Here is a 25,121-nt window from a genome sequence, read left to right on the forward strand (position 1 = left end):
AAGCTGAGTGGGAAACACAGGACGTTTTATGATATTGAATTTCATCATCTCAATCGAAAGGTTTTTGTCTTGCCAGCGGTTTACACAAGAAAGGCTAGGGTCGGCAGGTTTGTGGTAGGGTTGGTCAGGTGACCGGAAATCAACATTTTCCTGAGGCCTAAGAAGAAAAAAAAACAGCAACACAAGCTGTTGCACCGCTTGCTGTCCTGATAATTTGATCATCATGCAGCAATACATGTAGCCGGAATGATTGCAACACCTACACCACTAGTCAGCATTTCTGAACGTTTTGCGATGTATAGAAAATTCAAACTGATGAGTGAATTTTCCAGGCATCCTGACGATTTTCGTCATATGTCTCATCAAGTTATGCACAAGTAGTCAAGTCAGATCATAACCGTAACTGTACAAAACATCGGCAGACTAAGGCCTAGGTCCCATTTCCAAACCGGGCGCCGGCCGGGATATTTGCGGAAACGAAAAATAAAAGGTTTTGTCAAGGAATACACACAAATTATACTCATGACTATTTTCTTTACGTTCTGTGTCTTTCGTTGCCTTTTATATCATATTTTTTGTTTCCTAAAACTACCCGGCTGGGCCCCGGGTTGGAAATTTGGACCTAAGCCTAACTCTACCGTACTAGTTTCCCCCATGAGCGTTACAACAGCGCCTGAAGCCGCTAAGATCATTCCGTGCGCGCGCCTGCGAGTACGTACGGTTATACAATAAGCAAGGCGTCGCTGTGGGACTCCGTAACTCAGTGATATAACAGGCGCGGTCTTGCCTTCAACAAAAACTCGATTGCCCGTCGGCCATGATTTTGCAGGAATTCTAAAACCAATCACCGCCACGGTATACCCAACAACGTGGGTTAACGAAGGGCCCGCCGTAACACGCTTTGGTAAACCGTGTTATGTTGCTAACGTAATGAAGACATCTCGTCTGCAACGAATCACTTTACGAACTGTCGTGCGGCGTCTGTTCCCAAGTGCGCCGCCGATTTGTTCTACGGGAACTCGGTAGAATGGAACTATATCCGTGGGATTTACTAGGGCATTCGTCATTCGATAGAGGTGCCAAAATGTTCATTTTTTTTCAAAGAAATGACAGAAATATTGATTTGAGGGAACCAGCATATTTTTAAGACTTCAATATGAGAAGTGCATGCAAAGTGTATGGAGATTTTAGAAATGTTAATTTTCGTTTTCCAAGTTTAGGTGCAATCTTTTGAAACGTCTTTATGATATTAAGACCTCTAGCGAGCGATTTCGTTTAGTGTCTGTCATTTCTGGACAACTCCGTTGGTAGTTCACCGAAAGCCTTGCAGCACTCTAAGTCCTCTTGTTTTATTAATGAGACAAGGCCGTTTTAACAACTTCATACACCTGATAGCGCGTCATACAACACTCAACAGTATCTCATGGGACGGAAACAGAACACGATACGATGCTCTTTCTAAATCTACATGTTTTCGAATGAAAGATGGCCAAGTAACCGATTAACATAATTGATACAGACGTCAACCAGGCAATCAATGTGGCGTATTTTTTAAAAGGAAATAATGTGTTTACTCGGATGGAAAGAAGTTACCATTTTTCTTTTAGTTGTTATTTGTTAAAGTAAAAGTTAAACAGCAAATTGAAATCGTGTATGAGTCATTATGAGTCATACCGACTACCTGGAAATATTGTATTTCATGTCAGCTCATTTCTCATTGGTTTGGCTGAAGCAAAACATAAGCCGGGGTTCCCAAAGGAACTGTAAGCTTGCTCTGGCAATACGGCAGAAAGTAAAGTTTGTAAAATTTGATTTCAGTATGGTTAACTTAAAAAAAATCTAAGGTAGTATCTTCGTGGGTACACACGTTCTATGTGCTGAGCAAATTTACCGGTTGACGACATCACAGACATCTCTAAATGAGACAGTTTTAAGTTTTGTCACGTTCATGCAGATTGAGAGCAAACTTTACGGTAAGAAACATCAGACTACAATGCCCCGCGTTTGATCCAAACCGTGTTCCCTGCATTATACATACAGATTCAAAAGCGCAGGCAACGACCTTTGTCACCGAGAGAAGGATGAAATACTGCCTTGGTTATTAGATTATGATCCCCTCCAACCGAGCGATAATGATGAAGTCAGTATACCACAGCCCTTGGGAGCAGTCTGCGTCTGTAAGAAATGAACCTTCCATGGTGCTAGACAAGAGAACAATGAAGAGAAGGGCCCTTAAGGGACAGTAATGCAGTCATTACTCAACCTGCCGACGTCGCCGACGTTGCGGCAGGTTTGCTGATGACCTCATCAGGCATAGGGCAGCGGTTGCACGTCACGTGAAGCAAAACAAATTACAGGGAACTCAACGTTACATGTTCATGTAAACTCCACTGGGACCGTCCTGATGATGTGTAGAAACTGCTCCATACCCCTTTCTTCCAAAGGGTGAAACATTCAAACATCGCGATGCTATATCATTGCCTAACTAACATAGTAGTGCTTAAACCTACTGGTAAAAAAATTGTCAATACCTTTTGTGTTTTTCTTATTTTCATCAGCAAACGTTCAGTTCATTAAGTTTTCTTGATACTACTATAGGTTTAACTTGGTGATAATTTGTACCATTGGGGCGGAGAGCTGGATTTTTTGGTAAGGAAACATTACAAGCCATCTGTACATTACGCCCAACCTTCGCAAGTGCACGATCAAAAAATCAATACAATGTCGAGAAAAGGAGATGTCGGTGACCTCGATCCAATGATGTTGTGATAATGTCCATAACCCTTGACTGCCCTGATATGGACGGCGGTCAATATGCATGTGATTACCAATATATCAGGCAGGGGGATGCACGGAGAATGGAAGAGCTTCCCACCAGTCTCTTGTGCCGTGCTTGGGTTGCAAAATCTTTAATACCACCATAACTATGAACTTAACTTCGTTTTTCTAATGTTCACTTCTAAATTGTATGTTGGCAACTGTTTTCGTTTCTATCTCTCATGATGTTCTGGAATAATTCTTCTTAAAACTATAGCATTCTTCTCATAGAAACGAACGATTTTCCGTTGTAAAGAAAGCTCATGTTTGAAATTGATTCTTAAAGCAGTGGTGAAAACATTCACAAAACGTTAGATAACACTTCTAAATATTCTTCTTATTTTATCGGTATAAAAAGAACTAGGATGAAAGGAAGTACTCAATGAATAAACATATTTATGTAGTGTGATTGAGAAACTATAACAGCAGTTAAGCACCATGGACAGGACCCACTGCAAAACGTGTTGCTCCTTAACATCAGCAAAACTGTTGGATTTCCTCATAAACGGTACCAAATCATCACCTGTGTGTCAAGGCTGTTCAACCCAAATTTTAGTGAAATGACTGAGACACTCCACAGCTCTAAAACCAGTACATATCTTGTCAATCACAGTCTGTAGGTGGAAGAAGACGAAACCTTATTCTACCAAGCGTACTGACCTCATCCTTTGCCTTGGATCAAAGGAAGGCCTGAAATTCCCACCTACTCATCTCTTATTGCGTTTCTGAGAAACATTTTAACTGTCATCACCAAGGGGTGTCCCTCTAGCTGAGATGTCACTGTGGCTCAACCAGTAGCGGTCTCATGGTTAAGCTTCTGGTTCCAATTGGTTGATAACCGGTTCAATCTTAGGCAGGTCATCTTTGTTGGGGCTGCACTGTCTTTTGGAAGGGGGGTTAAAATGAGGGTCTTGTGTTTGAAGGAGGTGCATCAAGCACATCTAAGGGGAGAGATAAAAACTCCTTCCTGTAAAAATATACCGTTACAGAAACAGCAAGGAAACTTGTTGCCTTGTGCACCACTAGGCACTACAAGGAGAACATTCACAAAGAACCAAGCAGTTGCACTAGAACTGCCCAGGCAGCAGATTGTTGCCAGCTTCTATTTGCTTTGATGGTTGATCTGTGTCCCTCTTAGATCCCGTTAGTCTGCAATCTGTAACCCCTCCCACCCCTTGGCATGTGTGCAGTGAGTGGCAGCCAGACATGGGGCCAGATCAATGGCAGTCTTGATTACAGGTCTTTAGAAGTCAGGAAAACCCATTAGAAGCAAACCACATACACACATAGTAATCAATACGATATTGTACCAGAAAATTACAATGGTGGCGCTGGGGCAAAACACACCATAGTTTTGAAGTACTGTAAATGCAGAAACTTTCGCAGTGGTTTAATGTTTGCGATTTTCACGGCAAGAGCGTCAACGCAAATTTAAAACCACCGCGAACATTTTTCCATAACAGTAAGAGACCACAGGGCATGGTGCTACCGCAAATTTAAAACCACTGCAAACATTTTTCCATAACAGTAAGAGAACACAGGGCATGGTGCTACCGCATAATTAAAACCACCGCGAACAGTTCATTTTCCCGCTAACGCAATATCAAATCTCCGCGAACTTAAATGCATTTACAGTAATCCACTTGCAACATAAAAGGCATGTGTGTCTCTGCAAGCTGAAAACTGATGTCTATCAAAGGTACCAGCCATGAAAGTCATAAATAATGGATGTGGTCTGTTAAAATTGCATGAGGCAACCATGTTATGGTGTGTCCAGTGGTTACTTGAGAGTGTTGACGTTGAACATGCCACAACATATGCATGAACACTCGTGGATACAGGAGGACATTTGATTTGATTTGGTGCACAGCAGATTCAATTATGTTTTCAGAAGTTGACAGGTAGTGAGGTTGAAGAGTGTTTAGGGAGAAGCTGGGGCAAAAGGAGCCTGTGTCATAAAATCACGACAAATAAGAGTCCAAATATCTCTCTAACATTCTTTGTGTTGTCTTTAATTCATTACTTATGCAAATTACGTTTTGATTGAAATTACATCTGTTAGCATATGGAAAATATATGCAAAAACACTGATAAAAAGACCGCTTTATGAATTAGTAGTCTCTTCCATTGACCCCATGACCTGGAATGTCTGTAAATGGTGAGTTCTATCACTTTCTGCCAGCCTGCAGGAAAACCATTATCCCCTCAATGTCAACCTTTACATCCTGCCAGTCTCCAATTACACCATCTTCCACCTCACATCCCGTCACTCTACTGCATTCAAATAACTACAAACACAGAAAAACACAAACATCAAGAGACAAAACAAAATCTCCCGAACCACAGAGGCAACTGTGAAGTGTCCTTACCTCAACATCTCAATTCATGTATCATTACATGTAGCATTTCGTAAATTGGTGACATAGACACATAATTCTGCATCAGAATTTTCTGGAATGACAAAAAAGTAAACATGAAACATTTAGAGGGAAAGCTTCAAATCAAGGGTAAGAGTTCCTCCTATGTCTATAGCCTCATACATAGTACATAGGGCAGGTCTACCATAACTCCTGCATTCACAATATGTACATTAACCTTCTGTCTGGATATCAAAAAGCATGTTTCTCTTACTGTGGATGATATGAAAGGGAAGGCAGAAGGCAAATGACAGATGACTTTTTGAGAACAAACTGTCATCTGACATTCTAAGCCGTATGAATATGAAGTAAAGCCCCATCCTCTGACAGCACCGGTGCCCCTTTCAAGACAGATAAATGCCACTGCACTCCCAAATGTCAGAGGTGAGAGGCCACTGACCATGCTGTATTTCATGCCTGCCTGAAGGTAAAGCCCTCCCCAAGGCAGAAATACACAGATCAATATCTATTTCCTGCCAGTCGGGCAGAACGAATCCTCCAGCAGGTTCAGGCAAGGAGGAAACTGGAAAGACAAATGTTCAAGACCCGCATACTAATAAACCGATCAATTTTCCTGAGAATGAGAAGGAAGGAAACGAAGTGATGATTCAGAGAAGCAGAAAGAATTCTAATTCATCATCGTAAGGAATTGGCAACAAAGTGCAAGTCATCCTAGCATCCCTTTTTGATGAGTCATAGACTGTTGGCATATTGTCAACCAGTGCAGCCTCTCTTGGCAGAGAAAATCGTCTACTCCAAATGTTTAACACTGACATTTTCTCCTAGCAGACGGGAATGATGATAACTCTGCTCACAGATGAGGTCTGAATAAAACAGTACCATTCCGCAAATGGTTGATGGCATATCACAAGTGTGAGGAGTCTATTGGGGTTGTGTAACAAGTAGGGTTGTCTCCAGCTTTAAATTTATGTCATTCTCATTCATTATTGAGGGAGTTTATCTATTGCAGGTCTCGGAAAACATTAACCATGATTCCAAAAGAAAAGGCAAAATTTGGAGCATTCCAAAGGGAAAGACAAAATTTGAATTTGGAAGACAAGGTTGTTAATCTTGATTTTTGTTGTTAAATCTATCATTTTACTCGAGTAAAAAAAATGTAATGTAATGAAGTTCTGAGTTTTTAACATGGATACTGTCTGTCCCAACAAGCAAATTTTAGTCCCAGGATAGGTCTCGGAGACAAACATGTCTCAAGAACATATCTAACAATATTTGTTAACTAGGTTAAGATGGAATCTGCATTTTCTGTGGCATGTAGGAAATTGAAGAGACGAAATAGGATTTCTGCTGTATCAAGGGTTTAGCATTTGTTTAATAATGCGCTGCTCAGACGCAAATTACCTGCCATATTTGTATGCTGTACCAGCTTTAGTAATAAGTGAGAAATGTCATCTAGGATGCCTGACAGAATATCAAAATTTCCTTAACTATGATAGATATTGCTTTCTGAAATGAGTACTAGATGAAGTATGTTTGCTGCATTTAAAGCCTTCCCATTTCACTAGTATTTTCTGAAAACTCAGGACATTATTTCTTGAAAATCATGTCTTACAAACATTTCTCAGCTTTTAAGCCTTACGTTACAAATGTCATGACAATTTACTGCAAATTTATGACATTTTTTTGAAAAGCAAATCATACAAAAGATTCTGCTGCTCTTTAAGCTACTTGATTAGATTTGTCTTACAAATCCCACCATTTGTTTGCATGTCATTAAGTTGATAAACATGCCAATTTGTCAAATAGAATCCCAGGTTTAAAGTTTGTCCATGGGACAGAGGAAAGGTTGAAGATATCGACCCATAAAACAGGTGCAAACTGTGATACATGCAACATGTTCTCACAGTCAGATAAGATCCTACTCTGACAGAACTGGGGTGATGTTGAAAGCACCAAAGATTCATGGCTCTCTGAACACCGGCTCATGTTTAAATGATGACACAGAAAAGCATATGGCTCCATAGATTGTGTATAATGAGGAATACACATTGCAGTCTACGTTGGAATCCTATGACTAACTAACGCAACTCATGAAAAATTTATGCATAGATTAAATGTACAGTAGGTTATTAAAATATGACATAAAATAATCTGTAACATTTATTAAGATCTTCTTAGTATGTGCTTAAATGATACAACACTGGCCTCCTAAACTTATGAAGAAGGTATTTAGAAATCAGATATTAAAACAAGCATCACATCCGTTTGATGCAAAATGTATACTGACTTTGATGTTTTGCATGTCAATTGGAAAACCATGCTTCCCTCTCAATATCTTAATTTTTGTGAGCACTTTTGATGCAATTGAGATATTCTTTCGAATGTCTTTAAAAAAAATCGAGATTGACCATTTTTCCATGATGTTATGAACAGAGTTTTATGATGTGGCATGACCTTCCTTTGAATCTGCACATAATTTTTCAACGGGAGTTTATATAAAAGATGTTCTTCCTTGCAGAACTGCCCACGCGAGGGCAAAGGCCGAACAAGCAGACATTGCCAGACAACACGCAAGAGAAGAATCAGACATTGCACGATTAGTCGCACGGCAACTGTCTCCAACCTTCCACCAACCAGGTAAGAGCAGCGCTCATTGGTAACGTTACATCAGGCTTGAACTCATTTTTGTGTAAAGGTGCTCTGGTGCACTTATCCTCACAATTTATGTGCACAGATTCTGAAGAATTTTGGGTGAACAAAGTCAAATAAAGTAGAACATACTGTAATGTTAAAGTAAGTGCCTTTGCATGCATAGCCCTTCACAAATAGCTACATGTAGGTGCACCAGTGCATCCACAGTTTAACTCAACATTTGCCAGGTTTGCCAAAAGCCAGTAAGTAGTAGGAAGCAATGTTAGTTTGCAGGTTTACTAGTCAAACACTAATCATCGCCATGTCCACATTTCTGAGGAAAAATAAGAACTCGAGTTACTCTAGCCAACTTCACACCTACTTGTAAGTCAACTAGGCATGCCTGATGTATCTCCTGAAAAGCAACAGTCAACATCACAGAAATCCCAGTCTACAGCTAGTCACATGTATGTCATTGATGGTCCAAGTCCAGAAAGTGTCCCAGAGAGTTTATGAACACGGTGATGTCATCATACTGTTTGCTTGTAATAGGTTTCCAGTATTGAAACTTATTCTTTCTGTGTTATATTTTCATATTTTTCATGTTCATATTAGACAATGTCCACTTTCTTTGTCACATTACAAGGAAATTTATCAGACACCAAGACTACTGAGGAAAATATAACACTAGTTCCCTTTATTTGTGGGGTAACTTATATCCGTTATTTTGAAATAAAGTTAAGTCGACAATGGTTTCAAATTGCACTATTTTCACCACGTAGAAAATATGAAGGTATTGAAAACCAACGTCCGTCAACTTGATACCCTTAAATACCTTAAAACAACGGATATAGGCTATCCCACGGATAAAGGTGAACTAGCGTTATCAGATTGTCTGACAAATAGAACCTAAAAATACCATTCAAAGATCATGAGTCTTTCTAGCACCATCAACAAACTGTACTCAGTCCCAATAAAAAGCGGTAACTGTTTCTGTGATAGCAATATAATGGTAGCTCTCTGGAGAAAGGCATGCGCAACTCGGGCAGGAAACGAACCATCAGTTATCACAATCAGGTGTGTCAAAGAAGGCATGGAATGATGGTAATAAATCGGGCAGGGGAGGGACCTTGATGGAACAGATACACACAGCTACTTCATGAAAACTCTGAGCTGGAAATTGGCTTTCCTATCAAAGCCTAGCAAATTACGAGTGTTTTCATAAACCCTTAATGGAGCATGCTTGGTTGCATCACCTTCTGTGTAAGATGATATACAATTTAGTCAGTCTGCAAGACTACGTAAAAAATATGGCATGAAACAGTTTATTAACAAATCAAATTCATGTTCAGTTACAAAACAATCTAAGTTAAAGTTTCAGTCAACATTCAGTGTTCTGGGGTCAGATTTGGGAGCTTGCTTGGCAGCCCTCGCATTGTGGCATTGGTGATGTACATTTTGTACAGTCCTGATATATGTCAGCCCATCCTGCAGTACCCTTTCCTGTAACATACAGCATTATACACAGCATTTATATAAGCGCCCCAAGGGTCTATATGCAGCATGGAATTCCGGACGTGAATTATGGCTTGCCGTCCCTTTCGGCAGTTTGATAATGGAATTATTCAGCATCAGGAAATTGATCAGTAAAGAAATAAATCTTTCCAGGTGGTCTCCTTACATAAGGGTGGCCAGGCTTTTGATGTTGTGATGAGAAAATATTTCATTACATTCTGTGCTTTGAACCAACTGGAAGGAAGTGGCTTGGGTACTAGGAATGAGCAATAAAAAGAAAATAGTCATAATATATATAATTTTCATTTCGTAAAAAGGCAGTGATTGTATAGCCTTCAAAGTAGGTGCCGTATGAGTTACTGGTAGTTTACAAAGGCTGCCATACTTAAACCCTTATATTAGTTATAAACCAGTTTAGACTAGTGCAAACTAGTACATTACTGCTGTGAATGTGTGCTGCTTTATAATGAATGTAAAATAGCCACCACAACATCAATGGCTTCTAATAAATTCAATTTACATGCAATGAAAAGCAATTACTCATATTACATACAATATCTCTTTCATGAAAAGGTAGTGAATGTTGAACACTTTGTAATATAAATGTATCGTAGCAACAAAAACATAAATACGCAGTCAGTAGTAATAGAATATTCTTCTACCAAGCTAGTTAGAATGAAAATAACCGTGAAAGACATGCTGACAAATGATGTCCAAATATCTCATTTATGTTTCCATACAATGGACATTTCTTAAATTGGACATTAGCATTTTGGGTATTCCAATATTCTCAATATTCTTACACAATCTGGGACATAATGGTACTTATTGCAAATGAAAATGGTACTTGTTGTTTCTCTACAGTCTAGCAACAATATACAAACCTTCTTTTATAGAAAACCCTTGTATGAAATAGAGAGACCTCATCAGAATGCTAATGAAATGGGTAGTATTTAGTGCTATATATGGCATATGTTGTCCATATTGTCTCATTGATTACTTTTGGTGCCTATCAATCATTGTCTGGATGGAATGAAAGTTGAGATCATCCTTTTTCATGTTTGTCTTAATGAACTTAATAAACATTTCTGATTCCATACCTTAAAGTATCAGATTGCCAACAATTCTCAGTCTGTTATCTGCTGAGGGTATCTAATTCAATTGTAGGTATAAGAAAAATCGAACATTTCTATTTGCAAGTATATTTATGTTGGAGCCACTTGAACAGATTTCCTTGTCTCTTTTTTTATTTCTCTCTCTATGTACTTTTATATGTATTGCAAATGTATACAAACCATCCCTTGATATGCCACTGAAGTACTGCACCGAACACTGAGTACCTAGCATTGGTTAGGGCAGTCCTTCATATTGGACATTAGATTGAGGTTCCATGTTTGAGTAGAGCTACATCTCGAGCACCCGAATTCCCCACACTTATCGAATGAGTACGGGACCGTCCAAGTGCGAGTGGTTCAAAACCTACAATGCTTTAGCGGCATTTGGGGTAACTACTGTTACAGTAAAGTTCACTTGAGTTAGTGCCGAATACCAACGGTTCCAGACCCTTTCGAATTAGTCCTGCCTTTGGTAAGATCCACGTACTTCAGCCCCTGGTTGCCAAGAGAGAGTAGTCGACCCACCCAATAACTATAACAAATTCCCTGGCAAGGTCCCAGTTCAAACAAATATAGTTTGTATGTGACGGCAAGAAGAAAGGACGCAGATTGATAAGATAAAAAGTCTAGAGGACGTGCCCTGGCCCCGTACTTTACAAGTGACGAAATATGTATAAGATTCTTATCATTTGTTGGGGGAATGTCATGGCGTGCATTTCAAGGCAGCTGCGGCACTTTGATGTGTAATATGCCCTATGCCGTGGTGACTTCTGATATTCAATCACTGGCATTCAATTCGCTTTCTCTTAATATTAGACATGTGGCTGAAAATGTTGATGAAGTCTTGGGGTTTCAAATCTAAGAATGTAGAATTAAGACTGATACACACGCCTATAAAAGCTTCTTGGTGACTTTCAAGTGGCATCTGCAATTTTGCGTCAGCTCAGAATAGGGTCGTCACGGTTACATGGAAGTCAAAGGTCACAGACACGACATGAGGGGGGGAAGGAGGTGGCAGCCTTGATCATGGTTTGATAAGGATAGTCTGGTAAATCTAGTAATGACTTCTGGTTGGATGTAAAATCAGTAAACATGCTTTCTGGCCACCCAAATCTATTACGAAATCCTTACATGTACTTCTCAAGATCCAAATAAGGGCTGGGAGAAAAACTTGAGCCCAACTACGTCCATTCCTGAAACTGCGTGAACAAGGGTACCTCTCAGACTATGTTTTAATTGTGATATTCCATATCAGTATTTAATTTTTTGATCCAAGAATCAATGGCTCCAACCAATTATGCAGGAATGATATTTCTCCATGTCATATAAATGCGCCTCTGCCCTTCATCCATTGCCAAACCTCATTCTTTAACAGTCATGTTGAAGTACAATTACAGATGTCCTTGATGACAGGGTTTACTACATGATGGAGATAGGAAACCACTTGATGAAGTTGCTCTCCACTGTATGACTGGGATGGAATTGTGATTCAGTGAACATCTCATCTTCACTTCATACATATTACTACAACGTGTCCTCGTACATCTATGTACACATTGGTGAGGGTCTGCATGGGGGGACCTAGTAATGCTTAATGGTAAATCAAATTCCTATAGTACACAGTGCAATAGATACATGTATGAGCATCTCAATTTGGGTAAAACTAGAATTCTGTTGCTCGACTACATGTACGTGATACATATAATTTGTCAATGTTGCTCTACAATGAATTTGGTATAACAAATAACGAAGAGTGAAAATGACCAATTTCATGAATACATGTAATTCTCGTTAAAAACTAGTGTCAGATTAGAGTGGATCAGGTAAGATTAACATTGAATCAAAATGGCTCTTTATGCCTCGCTCTAAAAGGCATGCAGACCCTCATTGGAACATGAAGATGAATGGGAAGGGGATGACATTAGGGTTGACTTCTGCACACACTGAATGAAATTGTGTTGTCAGCGGTTGGCAGATACCGAGGGTGAAGAGAGTTGAGTGGCAGACTTGAGTGAAATTAGCTCTGATGTAAAACCACACCAGAATACCAAGTGTCGTTCATTCAACATTTTGTTCGACGCACATCGTATGATTTTCGAAAATGCTCACGTGGGGCTTCATTTCTACATCAACATAGACTAATCATTTAATTCTTTTCAATGTCATCAGCATTGATCAGTCAATTGCTTTAGCCGCTGTTTCAGTTCTGCTCAATATTCTTCTCAATAAGTCAAAATGATACAAAACAAAAAGCAAATATTGAGTGTCAGTTCAGGAAACAAAGTAGAAAATACTGTAGATAAAATCTTGCCTTGTGTACCAATTCGCAGTAGCCATTAAGAAGTCTTGGGTAAAAGCAACTTGTTAATGAAATTTTACACAATAGCAACTTGTTAATGAGATCTTACATAAAATAGCAACTACAAATTTTTTTATAGTGGCAACCAAGCAAAACCTAATCACTTCCTATTTACAGTCTTTTGGCACAGGTTTTGTTAAACAAGCAATCAGTGGAGATTTGGGATGGCTCAGTGAGCAACTTAATTGCTGCTATGGCATGTCTGATAGCTTTTTCTCTGCCTCTGAATTTCTTAGCTATGGCATTTGTGAGTCACAATGTGTGGAATAAGATAAAGGGAAAGGTATCTAGCATATTCACCTGTCTTTGCTGCGGTGTTGTGTTGTTTATCAGCTGAACTGCTTTTGTTAAGTCATTGGCCCAAAGGAGTCTAGGTCTAGGTCTAGTCTCTAGCTCCTGGTGCAAGCTTTCATATTTGTGTTCTCACGTTTTCTTCCAAGAAAAATCTCTTCAGAGGAAGATTTCCTCATGTAGAGTTCTAAATGCCTGAGAGGCTGGCAAAGTGAGCAGTTATCGGAAGGGTTTTCCAGCAAAAATTGGGGGCAATTAGAGAAAAATAAGCGGGCTGCAAGATTAAAGCACTGTGGCAGCTTGCCGCCTCTTATTTATGGCAGTCCGTAATGGATGCAGTCTCGGCGGGTCTCAAGCCCCACATACTAAAGGTTGAATTAGCATGCAGAGATGGAGAGAGGCAAAGGGGAGAGGGTATCAAGAGGATTCCGGTCTTGACGTCAGAGTCCTACAGGCACTGGGAATACCAAAACATCCAAGTTAAGCTGCGGGCTCTCGTTAAGGAAGCCGTCTGGATAGCGTTCCCGACTCCTTTCCGATGCGAAGTAATATTTTTTCTCCAGATGTTAGCACACCATACAGGAATGAATGTTGTTGATTATCTTCTGTCGAAGCAGTTTGGAAAATAGGATGATGAATCGTAGCATCTCAAGCACTTGCATACATGTACCTCATTAATCTAGCAAGCAAGAGGTAATGATCATTAGTCCAACCCCCTCTGCGACAGTAAGCGACTCCGTCTGCCTTATATCAGTATCACCGATTTCCTGAGCTCCACCAGCAACTACATCAGAATTGTCTCCATCTTTAAGATTCTTTCAGAGCAGGGAATTATTGTTTTTTGTCTTCTCATTGAGAGAACACCTCTAAGAGGAAGCGACATGTGGTTCCCCACCTCGATATGTACACTTGTATTCAATTAGATAGTTTGATCAATATTTCGTTATCCAATAAAGAGGTCGGCAGCATTGGATGCTCATTAGACACCACAGCAGAAGCACTCATTAAAAACCTGTTTGTCTCGAAGCTCATTTAGTGAGAGACCTTGGGCCTAGGAAAAATATTTTGTGTTTCCCATTATCCGACTGACAATAGCAAAAACCTGCTGACCCTATTTTTTTTTGCCGCAAGCATAAGGCATAAAATTTTAGATCTGACATCTTGGTCATAAATTTCAAACCAAACATCCTGTATTTCAATTTTCAAACTCTGTTAACAGTTCATTGCTTAATGCTGTTAACACTTGACATAAAAATGTGTAGCAAACATTGTTCTTTTTTGTTCAGATACTTATACAGATGTACTGTATATCTGTATAATAAAAATATGAAATTGAAAATATTGGTGCCTTTCAGTTTTACCGTGCTCATCTTTATTTATCAGAGGCCTTTGGCCAAGATCTGAAAAAACTACAGCAGAGAATCCCTACACACCGACCCCATTCTTTAAAGGACCACATTGACGTCGTAACCGGAAACCATTTTTTCTGGCCAGGCCTTGGACATAGACTCAACACTGGTGGCAACAGGTGATGGTGTAGAATGGCTGGGATGGAGGTGCTGCATTGCAAAGTAGTCCCACAGCAGCAGAGGGAGGATGAGAGGAGGCCTAACTGGGAGTTACCGAAAATGAACATCCGTGCAATCACAAATAGGTCGTGTTATTAGCTTCTCAGGAACTGCCATGCAACGTGTTGCTGTGAGGGCCAACGTAATGAACTGATCAATCATTTTACTAGAAAAATTGAGCAAGGAAATAATCTTGATCGAAGCATGCAGAAAAATACAAAAATTAAGTGGGTGTCAATGTTATACTTTACTGCAAAAATATCAATACAGGAAAAATCACTAAGATTTAGGCATTTGCAAATGTACATGTAAATGCCATGTCGTCTTCAGACACTAACTGGAGTCTTTAATATTGAAATGTAAGGTAAAACCCATCATATGGAAATCAACATATCTGATGTCTATGTTAAAACCTGACATAAAAAAGACATGGCTAGAATAATCCTACCACCGACACATCTGTATGGATGCTATGTCATCTTCAGACATTGTTTACTAACTGTAGGTTTAAACATTAAAATGTACGGCACAATCTATTACATGGAAGTCAACCTATCCGATGTCTATAGATGTCCTTGACATAAGAAAAGATGTAGCCAGAATAATCCTACCATGGATACGTCTGTATTACAGCCATGTCATCTTCAGACCCTACTTATATCAACTACAGTTTTAAACATTAAAATGTATGGAACAACCTATTACATGTATGTAGACGTAAACGAGATGTGAAACTTGAAACACTAAAAGACATGTCCTGAACCACAGACACATCTGTATTAAAGCTCCTTCATCCAAGAGAGTGCTAGATGGAACATTCTTTTAGAGCTTTACAGCCCATGTTTGGATTGGTTGCTGAGCAGTTAAGCTTAATAAGAGCTTTTAAGGTTAAAAGGCAAGACTGTTGATAAAATTTCACTGTTTGACATTTTCCTACACTCTAATATTCACTTAACACCTGAGCTGATAATCATACTTGCTTTATATGACTGTCACTGCTTATGGATAAGATGGGTGCGATGGGAAGAAAAAATTAGAATTGGGGCTTTCTCTGTCTTTCCATTCCAGGATGGAATTTTGCTACTCGAGAAAAACAAAGACATGAGCATATATATCAACTATTCCGTCCACCTAGATGGATAGTCAAAAATCAATCTAACGATAAACTTTTGCAAAATTAAAACAATGCCACTTGTAATTTTCCCCTTCAAGAGAGATTCGGAGAGAGGCCCTGATTAAAACTTACTGTTTTTGGCAAGAGTATTGAGTACTGTGAAAGTGGGTATCCAGTTACCTGTTTGAAATTGAAGTACACCTTGAGAATCAAACTCACAAAGAAGGCTGGGGTGGGGGTTTACAAAATTATCTTTCTATACTGCTAAAAATTGACAATTCGTAACAGCTTGCTTCACTGTTTGTACACATTGAATTGTCTGCTTGTGTGGGTGGATTCTCAGAACCCTGGGCTATACTGCCAGAACTGTCACTTGGCATTCTAAATAATGACGTTGAAGCCCTCTGCCTTACAGACGGAGAAAGCTCAGAGTTTTGCAGCAATATGAAGCACCACTTGATCATGACATTGAAGTGTCCACTCCTCTCCTCGCTGCAGGTCTAGAGTACATAAAGAACAGGGCAGAAGCGGCGGCCAAGGCTGAGGCTGCTGAGACAGCGGAGCTGGCCCTCGCTTCAGCTGCCTCTCCCTCCCAGGCCAGCCCACGCCCCAGCGCCAGACTCGTCACCCCCGACATGGCCAGAAAAGCTGCAACAACGGAAGATCATCCACTCGATCAGAAAGGCAACAAGAAGGTAGGAGGGGGAGGGGTGGCACAATAACTCTCTAACAAAGTTTCGGGTCTTCTCTAGAATAATCTTTCCCTTTACGAATACTTCACATTTAGCCAGTGTAGCACTCTGGGAGGGGATACCCAAAGGGACAATCAACTAACTTGTAAACTACAAGATGTTAGAGTTTATGAGTAGAGATGTGCAGTGGAGGGGTTGGGATTGAAGGCCCTACAGGTGTGGTTCCTGTGCCCGATGTGTCCCTCATCAGGCGGTGCTCACCTCTCTACCTATCTATCTATCTGTCCACCAAAGGAGCAGGATTCAGAGCAGACCACCCCCAAGAGGAAGTTCAGCATGAAAGCTGTGCAGGATTGGCTCGGTTCCTCCTTCAAGAAGGAGGAAAAGCCTCCCCCTCCTCCCGAGCCCCAGACAGTGGAGGCCATGGCCACTGCCATGGACGTGGGGATGTCAGCGGGCAGGCCTGACGTGTATGAGAACATAGGCACCAACTTGGAAGCCCCGAAGGTACCTTTGCAAACGAGGCACCGCACAAATATGGCCACCAAAAGATTAAGATCCACACCCTTAAGTTGGCACTGGCACCAGAGTGGGCCCCGCCCATACGAACCCACAGATTGGCTTTGGGAATGGCAGTAGGTGTAAGGAAACTGGACTGTCTGAAGTTATGGGTGTCTTGAGTAATTTCTACGAATGAAAACAACACCATGCATGCTTCCTTTTTAATTTTTGACATCAAAATTGGAAGATATTCAGGCTTGACTTAGTTTACAAACTCCATGCCAATGTAGATCATATTTCCCAAAACATTTGTTGCAGAAAATGTGAAAAGTCTTTTCTTATACCATATCACTGGAAATCTTAAGACGTCATCCACAATGATTACTTAAGACACCCCATGCACCAGTTAAAAGACATGCCCGCCACTAATCATTTAGGTAGACAGCACTTCTAACCCCTCAAGCTTCTCTCTTCGAAATACATTCCACTTTCATTGTAAATGTACATGTACCTGTTACAGGGTTCAGAGTATGCCATCTGCATATGCTGGCTAACACAGACCAAAAATTTTCAGGCATTTCAGATGTCTTCCTGTACCTACATTACAGGATTTAAGATGGCACCAGGACCAGGGCTCTGTTCCTCCGTCCTGGGATGAAAAGTTGCTTGTTGAGACGGACTAAAATTTCCATCCTTCCAATGAATCCAAAATTCATGACATGAAAAAGTATGTTCATTAGCTTTAGGATGACATATTCAACATGGGCTTCCAAGCAATAAGTGGGACAAAAAAATTTTTAAGCTGCAGACAGCCAAGACTAGGACCATCTTTGTTATGTTTCTTGTGGTCACTGCTGCTGATGGAAAAAAGCTATCCAAGATATGCAGAATAATAGTATTCTTAGCCCTGGTATAGTTATTCGCTCTACTTTCCTTCTGTCTGATCTAACTGCACGTTACGTGCCTGTGTTTTTCCCTTCCTGTTTTCCATTTTTCCGTACAAGGTTCCTCCCAAGTTCAAGTATCTCTTTGGCGACGAAGGCGAGTTTTACGAAGACGAAGGTTATGACGAATACGGCCCTGCCGCCGACACCACCCCGGATTCAGGCATCGGTTTCGAGTCAGAGTCCACGCTACGACACAGGAGGAGATCCCCGCACACATTAGACGTCTTCGAGCCAACGGTAGAGGAAGCAGCGCCGGTAGGGAAGGACGAATATCTGGAGAAGGAAGGAGAGCTGTACTTGGAGGAGGTACCAGCTGGAGAAGAAGGATATCCTGAGGAAGAATATACAGCTGAAGATCAATACTTGGAGGTAATCATTCACTCTATACGGAAGAAAATAACACTTACTAATGGGAAAACCACTGTGAAATCCTGACCTCCATAATATCATGACGTATGTATCATTTGTACATGTGTAAGTATGGTTTTTAGATTCAACAACATTTTCACACTATCTTGCAATAAAGGTGGACTGCTTTTATATATTACTATTATTAGGCATGAAAAGCCTCTGCTGTAGATACCAATCACAACATTTTGCTAAAAAAATAACCACTTAACTACTGGTTAACCAATTCCGCATCAATTCATTGTGTTCCATCATAGAAAATGTCTTACTGAAACCAACTCTCATTTTTCTTGTCTTTGTGGCATTGTGTGTTACTTTGCAGTGTCTTTCTGACTTCTCCCCTGAACTTCCCTCTAAACCACCCACCCCTGTTAACCACCGAATCTGTTTAAATGTACAGAAGTTAAAGAAGAAGGTGACTTTTAAAAATACTTGAACACTAGAACTGCTCTTCCACCACAAATTGTCCCGAAATTTGATTAAAAATGAAATTTAAAGTAATTTGTAGATTTCACCTGCATGCAGAATTTTTATTGCTTATTGTTGTTAGAATTCCTTGTAGTGTTGTGCTGTCCAGAAAAGACTATTGTCTAGAGTGCAAAATGAAATGTTGTATCATGTCAGTTGCCTTCCTTGACAATAGTCCCATCCCATTGTCCCAACCACCTCCGTCAAAACTTAGAAATGTAACATAAAAACACAAAAATGGAAATATTTAACGAACACGCAGCCCCTCTTTCATTTGTTCTTCTAATGATTGCCATTCTCTCATTGGTTGAACTGCTAATTGTGATGTACAAGTAGGATCACTCTATTCCCTGTAGTGTTGTACAGACAGTTCCATGTATGACTGTTGTCCTCTGTTGTGTTGTGAGCATGTGAGGTGTTTTGTGTCTTGCAGGAGTACCCCGAGGATTACATCGACACCCCCATGGAGGAGGTGGAAACCGTGCAGGCTGTACAGGCCGTGCAACCGGGCACCATGATACACACGGTGACAGCGCTAGAACCGGTCACACCGACACTCGTAGAAGAACCTACACCAGAGCCCGAGCCCGAGCCGGAACCTGAACCAGCACCACCGGCACCCGTCGAGCCCTTGGCGCCGAATGGAAAGCCTGTCGCTGCCGCCCCAACTGAACAGAACGTCGTGGACACAACATGGAAACCAACGTCAGAGATTATGATGGTAAAGGAGGTGGTGAGTTATTACATAGCAATGGTTAAAAGTGTTCCCCCTGTCCTGTTCTGTTTTGTCCATCCTGCTTTCTGTCCTTTGCTTAAAGGCCCAGGAAAGGAGCTTTACTTGGCACAAGGCTACCAATTGTGTTTGGCATAACATTAAAACAAACAAAAGCAATGTTAAGAAAAACTAATAATCTGGGGGCACATTAATTTGCATCTTAACATTGATATCGAAAATTCCTTATAAATGCAAAGACAACAAGCAGATAATGAACCCTGAACATCAAAATAAGTAAATTAAAGTAGATAGTTATAGAGAGAAAAGGTTGCTTTTAACAGTACCTCACCTAAAATATGCAAATTTATTTCCTTAAGGGTGTATCTCAATCGACTGCGATACATCACTGCGTTCTAACCTGAATTTGTGTAACCCGTGACTTCATGATATCATGCAAAACTTACAAGAATACCTAAAAAGACATTAAAACACAAATGATGAAATTTGTTGAGTGCTATGTCAAATCACTTGGCAATGATGCCAACGTACCACAGCTTCAGTGAGACAACTTTTTGGGTTTGTTGTCTGGTCGAAACAAGTTTGGCTGCCAAAATATATTGTGGCTTCATGGTTTAGAAATAAGGTTGGCTGCAATGTAAGCACACCTGAAGAAACTGTGTCCCATGTCTGCTGGATTGCCAGAACTTAAGATCTTTCAGGACTGTTGCAATATGTTTCATATGCTTCTGTAGAAAACACATTGACTTTGACTTTATTTGGATCCACATTTAGCTTAACACACTGATTGTACAAAAATGTTTGACATTTATATAAAGTTTAAAACTAAATCTTGCTTTTAGGATGACAAATAATACATCTTCCTATCTGTTACAATGTAGATAAATTACCCTATGAAACATGCACTGAAATGCTGTATATGATTTTGCCCAGTCCAATGTCATAGACCCTGTGGAAGTGCTAGTCACAAAATTACCGCTGGAAAATTTCGCATGACGATGAAAGAAAGGAGAGCCAAGAGACTCTGATGACCAGATTTCATAGTTGTATGTAAATGGGAATTAGCAAACAGATTGTTAAAACATCATCGGTTTCACTTAATGCCTCAGCTGGGCTTTGAATAAGTGGCATACCTTTCCCCCATGCCATCTATTTTTGTATCTCCCCAAGCATTGGTCACTCGCTGAGTGAATCTCTTGTGTTTTCTTTCTAATCCCCGCACTTGTTTGTGTTGCAGAAAAGCCATTTTTCACTCCAAGTGTGCATCCTTGCTTACTGTATATTACATACCCTGGTAATGATCATGATTTGCTTCTCCCCCTCAGTGTTGAGTCAGCTGTTCATGAATGTTGTATTACATTACTTCTATTTGAGCTAGATGGGGGTTGGACCAAATTCTAAAACTGACACAAGTAGCTTAGCCTGGATGCCAGACTGTTTCCAGGGCCTACACAGGCAGATCCTCAGCTCCAAGGCGAACATGTCCTAAAAGACATTTTACACAGGCCCTCCTGAGTGCAGACTCGAAAACTCAGTCTAGGGTGCCAACAATGGGAACAGGACTATTTCTCTCTCCGCTGAGGAGTATATAGCCTTTGCTCAGTGGTCTTGTAGCCAGGCTACAAGTAGCTATGAACAGAACCTGATCTAACTATACCTTATCATCATACACACAGTTGCCACACTGGTTTAAAAAGCAAAGCTGTGTCACATTTGCGCATTAGCTATTTAGGAGCATGATTGATGTAAAGGACATCCCGTAACCCCTCTTTGGCTGCTATTTCGGGAATGATAAATTTTGCCTTTAAAACACAAGCTCAGTGCTGCCAAATGCTGATGAAAGGATTAGGAATTCCGACACTCAGCTTTAACTCATCTCTGGCATCTTGTGAAATGTCATCATTAAGTCAAAAATATAATCGACAACACTTTCGGCAGAAACTTCTGGACGTATTGCAGGAAGAAGCAGAGTTTGCCTGCACACATGCACCGTCGACACGGACAACACACGTCCGAGAAACTGGCAGGCTCCGATGGCGAGGAGATATTCCCTTTCCCCAGTTTGAATGGCAGCCACAACTGAGGAATGCTGGCTGATACAGTGAGAAGCGGTCCCACACAATGTGGCACAAGAGTAACAATAGCAGCATGCCAGCACCGATATAAACTGGTATGCAGACACGGCAAACCTCGGGACGGCTAAAATTACCCGCCCAAGTTTTGGTCTAGCAAGCAGCTTTGGGCAGAAATGGGACATTTTAATCCATACGGAGGTATTTGAAGGTTAAGGAAGGATGGCACAATGGTGCCCCAACGGGGTCAGCCCAGTCTACGCACTCTGTCGACGATAGGCGGTTTGCTCTATCTTTACTGAGTGCACAAGTTACATAGTCATGGCTGCCACGTCCAAATATAGACTGCAAAGTAATGAAGTGGCACTGAGTGTCAGCAACACTGACAATCTACCATATGGGATTTAGCTGCAGATTTCTCCTTTAACGGACGACTCAAACCAGAATGGCTTTCAGGATAGCAAAATGCCAACGGCTTTAGGAAGATTTGGAAAAAAATATTCAGAAATATACAGGACTAAACAAATGGCAAAAATTTAGACATTAAACAAGGCTTTACAAGAATATTGACAAAGCAAATGCTGAACAGAAAATAATGAGGCTATAAAAAACATTCAGCCAACTTCTCTAAAAAATGCAGCAAAACGTGCACCATACATGTATGTTATTGGAGGTCTGAATGTCATCGTGGGAATTCCACTATCTGTAATCCATACTGTGATTAGTTCTTAATCCAGTTCAGCTACTGACCTTATGTAAAGCACAGGTGAAACCTACTTTTGACCAGGGATTTGTGAACGTAATTCTAAGCTCAGTCTGATTGGCTCCTGTCAGAAAAGAAAAACACATCACCAAAAACAATGTTTTCCCTGCTGGAAAAAAAACATAATTAAAAATGCAAATATTTGATGGACATGCAGCCACTCTCCCCTTGGTCGAACCAATAATTGATATGGTATCATTGGTTGGACCAATAATTGATGGACAGTCAGGGCAGGGTGAACTGATTAAAAAGTCACACAAGGACATATTTTTTTGTTGCTATCCTTTATCATTGCAACACAACAGCTCACAGCAATCTTTGTCATGCAAGATTTGTTTGTTGGATCTCTATATCTTGTTATTTTTGGCATTTCTTTGTGCTTCTTGGAATGGCTTTGTACACAAATGCTGAGCATCATCCACAAAAATTAATTTTAAATCTATCCTCAAGCAGATGTACTTGTTTGGTTGCCTCTCCGTTTTTTCAGTTATCTTGGATGTTTTTCTAGTGCAGCTAATCTCTCCGTGCATGCCTTGCCCTCAATGTTGTACGCTTGGAGACTATCTGTATCTGTATCTGTATCTATATAGCCGGTATAGCCGGTATAACCGCCGTTCGGCGTAACACACCAGCTTCGCAGGCACGCGACGCGGCAGCAGCTGGTTATATTACACCGAACGACTACATACCTTCGAAGTTGTATTGCTGACTGATTTTTTACTGTTGCTCTCTCTCCTTCCAGAATCCGACAGCCCACATCATCATCCTGGTTATACTGTTGAACATCGGCTTTGCAGTGCTGTTCTGCCACTTCCTGACGTGAAGACGTCCAACACGTGGAGGAACGACTCGGGTGTGACCAATGGCGACGTGTCGGGGTGGGGTGTACCGGCTCCCAGCAAGAGGGCCCGATGCCATGCTCGCATGGGAAAACATGACCGCTCTTCACTATCTGTGCTTGAACCATCAAGAATCACCCCATCACCTGTGACAGCACTGCCTGCATCGGGCCCTGTTTATTTTTCTTGTGTATGCATTTACAAGAGGAAAAAGAAAGAAAAGACCGCAGGTTCGAATCACGTCAGAAAAAAACAAAATCATGCTCTGCATCATCCTTTTTATATAATGAACACATGTATATTCATAAAGAAAATTCTCATGCTCTGCCTTTTGAACTTCTCAAACATGACATTTGAAGACTCTACATCATTCTGGGAAATAAACAGACTATAAATCTACATGTTTAAGTTTTTTATTGCCACGTTGTGAGCCTGTTGATGATAATTATTGCATCATCTCCCACCTGTCCTTCATATTTAAGAGACTTCAAGGCCATGTTGCCTGTTTGGTGAGTGGAAATAAGAAAGAATTGGATTGTGGGATTTATGGAGGATTCTGGGTAACTAAGACCTTTGACCCAGATGGCCTGTTGTGTTGAACTCTGGGAAGGGAAAAAATGTAGCCATTTGTAGTAAGAATAGTTAGACAATGAATAGTACGATGATAACGGAAAAAAATTGAAATAAAAACGAAAACCGAAAGGTTTGCCAAGAAAACATAGTTTTGGGAGAAATGAGTGAGAAAAGGAAATATTTTTCTGGCCACAATTCAGATTCAGATCTTGTCTTTGCCAGTGATTCTAACTTGCATGTTGAGTGTTTTTGAATGGAGAGCTGCCCGCCCTGTGGATTGCAGCTAGACTTGTTGCCAAAATCTTAGTGTAAGCAATGGCAATCCTTTTCTTGTAAATTCATTGTTTGCTGCATCACAGGAAAGTGTCAAGAAGGAATGTGCTTTGAATCTTGCACATTTGTACAGTATATTCAATGAATTTTGTGAATGGATTTCTTTGTTACGTTTTTATACTTGTGGTCCAAATGTAGTCATATCATACGCGAAAGCGACAAAAACTTTCTCTGCGTAGAATGTAGTTGGACTGCAGAGTTGTACTACTTCGTGTTGTCTTGCCCTCTCTACCATGTGCTTATTCTGATGTACGTTTATTTGACAACCCTCCTTTCATGCATATGTACCTACCTTATACTGCGTCCGTGCATGTGTGTATTAGTTTTTGTCGAGGTAAAAAAACATGCGCACTCACTCACTTTGCTGAACCCTTGTAATTTAGAACACCTGTATTGTTGTGAGGGTACTTGTATTGCTTGTCGCAGTCAACTATCAAACATGACTGAATGGTGAACAACGTTTTAAGTGAGACAAAAATCAAGCGATCAAGTTTTCCCCTGAGTGCTGATTTTCTGTATTTACCATGTGCAATGTTTTCTGACCTTAATAATAGACTTTTCAATCAATGATCCAAGATAGGAGATGTATCCATAGTGGTGTGTTTTCATGTTGATGAGCAGCCTAGATTTACAAACCAGTAGTAGAGGTGTCGAGACGACAAAATCTTTTCAAATGGGAACTTTTCATACAGCACAGTAAGCTGATTTTCCAGTTAAAGGCATATTTTATATGTCTTTAGTGTATGGAATTCTAGTCTCCATGTAAATAAAGGTTATGCAGGTGCAGTTTACATGAGAACTGGCTCTTTGTTATTTTTGTGCCTCATGTTTGATGTTTATTGGATACTAGTAGGATATATTTTGAGCTTTTGCAGTCAAAAGCAACAAGACCTACATACACACCAAATATCATCACTACCGGTATCTATTTAGAGGTTCTTACTAATAGGTAATGCTGAGCTAAAATATCTCGCAAGACAAACAGATACAGACACACAAAGCAA

At 40.4% G+C, this 25,121-nt stretch overlaps 1 protein-coding gene across 4 annotated transcripts in view; it reads left to right on the forward strand.

Moving 5' to 3' along the window:
* Positions 1 to 24,910, forward strand: part of LOC118416981 (junctophilin-1-like) — a 50,940-nt gene extending 26,030 nt beyond the window's left edge. Inside the window, exons 3-8 of one of the 4 annotated variants that reach the window (XM_035822272.1) lie at positions 7,714 to 7,832; positions 16,287 to 16,483; positions 16,775 to 16,987; positions 17,986 to 18,297; positions 19,238 to 19,537; positions 23,115 to 24,910. In XM_035822272.1, coding sequence (XP_035678165.1) covers positions 7,714 to 7,832; positions 16,287 to 16,483; positions 16,775 to 16,987; positions 17,986 to 18,297; positions 19,238 to 19,537; positions 23,115 to 23,195 — 1,222 coding nt within the window. In that variant the 3' untranslated portion in view covers positions 23,196 to 24,910. Of the gene's footprint in view, positions 1 to 7,713; positions 7,833 to 16,286; positions 16,484 to 16,774; positions 16,988 to 17,985; positions 18,298 to 18,658; positions 18,788 to 19,237; positions 19,538 to 23,114 lie in introns of those variants that run through there. The other 3 variants (XM_035822273.1, XM_035822275.1, XM_035822274.1) reach the window with 3 other exon arrangements.
* The last annotated feature ends 211 nt before the right edge of the window (positions 24,911 to 25,121 follow it).

The sequence above is a fragment of the Branchiostoma floridae genome, chromosome 6 (genome assembly GCF_000003815.2).
Source record: "Branchiostoma floridae strain S238N-H82 chromosome 6, Bfl_VNyyK, whole genome shotgun sequence".
NCBI lineage: Eukaryota > Metazoa > Chordata > Leptocardii > Amphioxiformes > Branchiostomatidae > Branchiostoma > Branchiostoma floridae.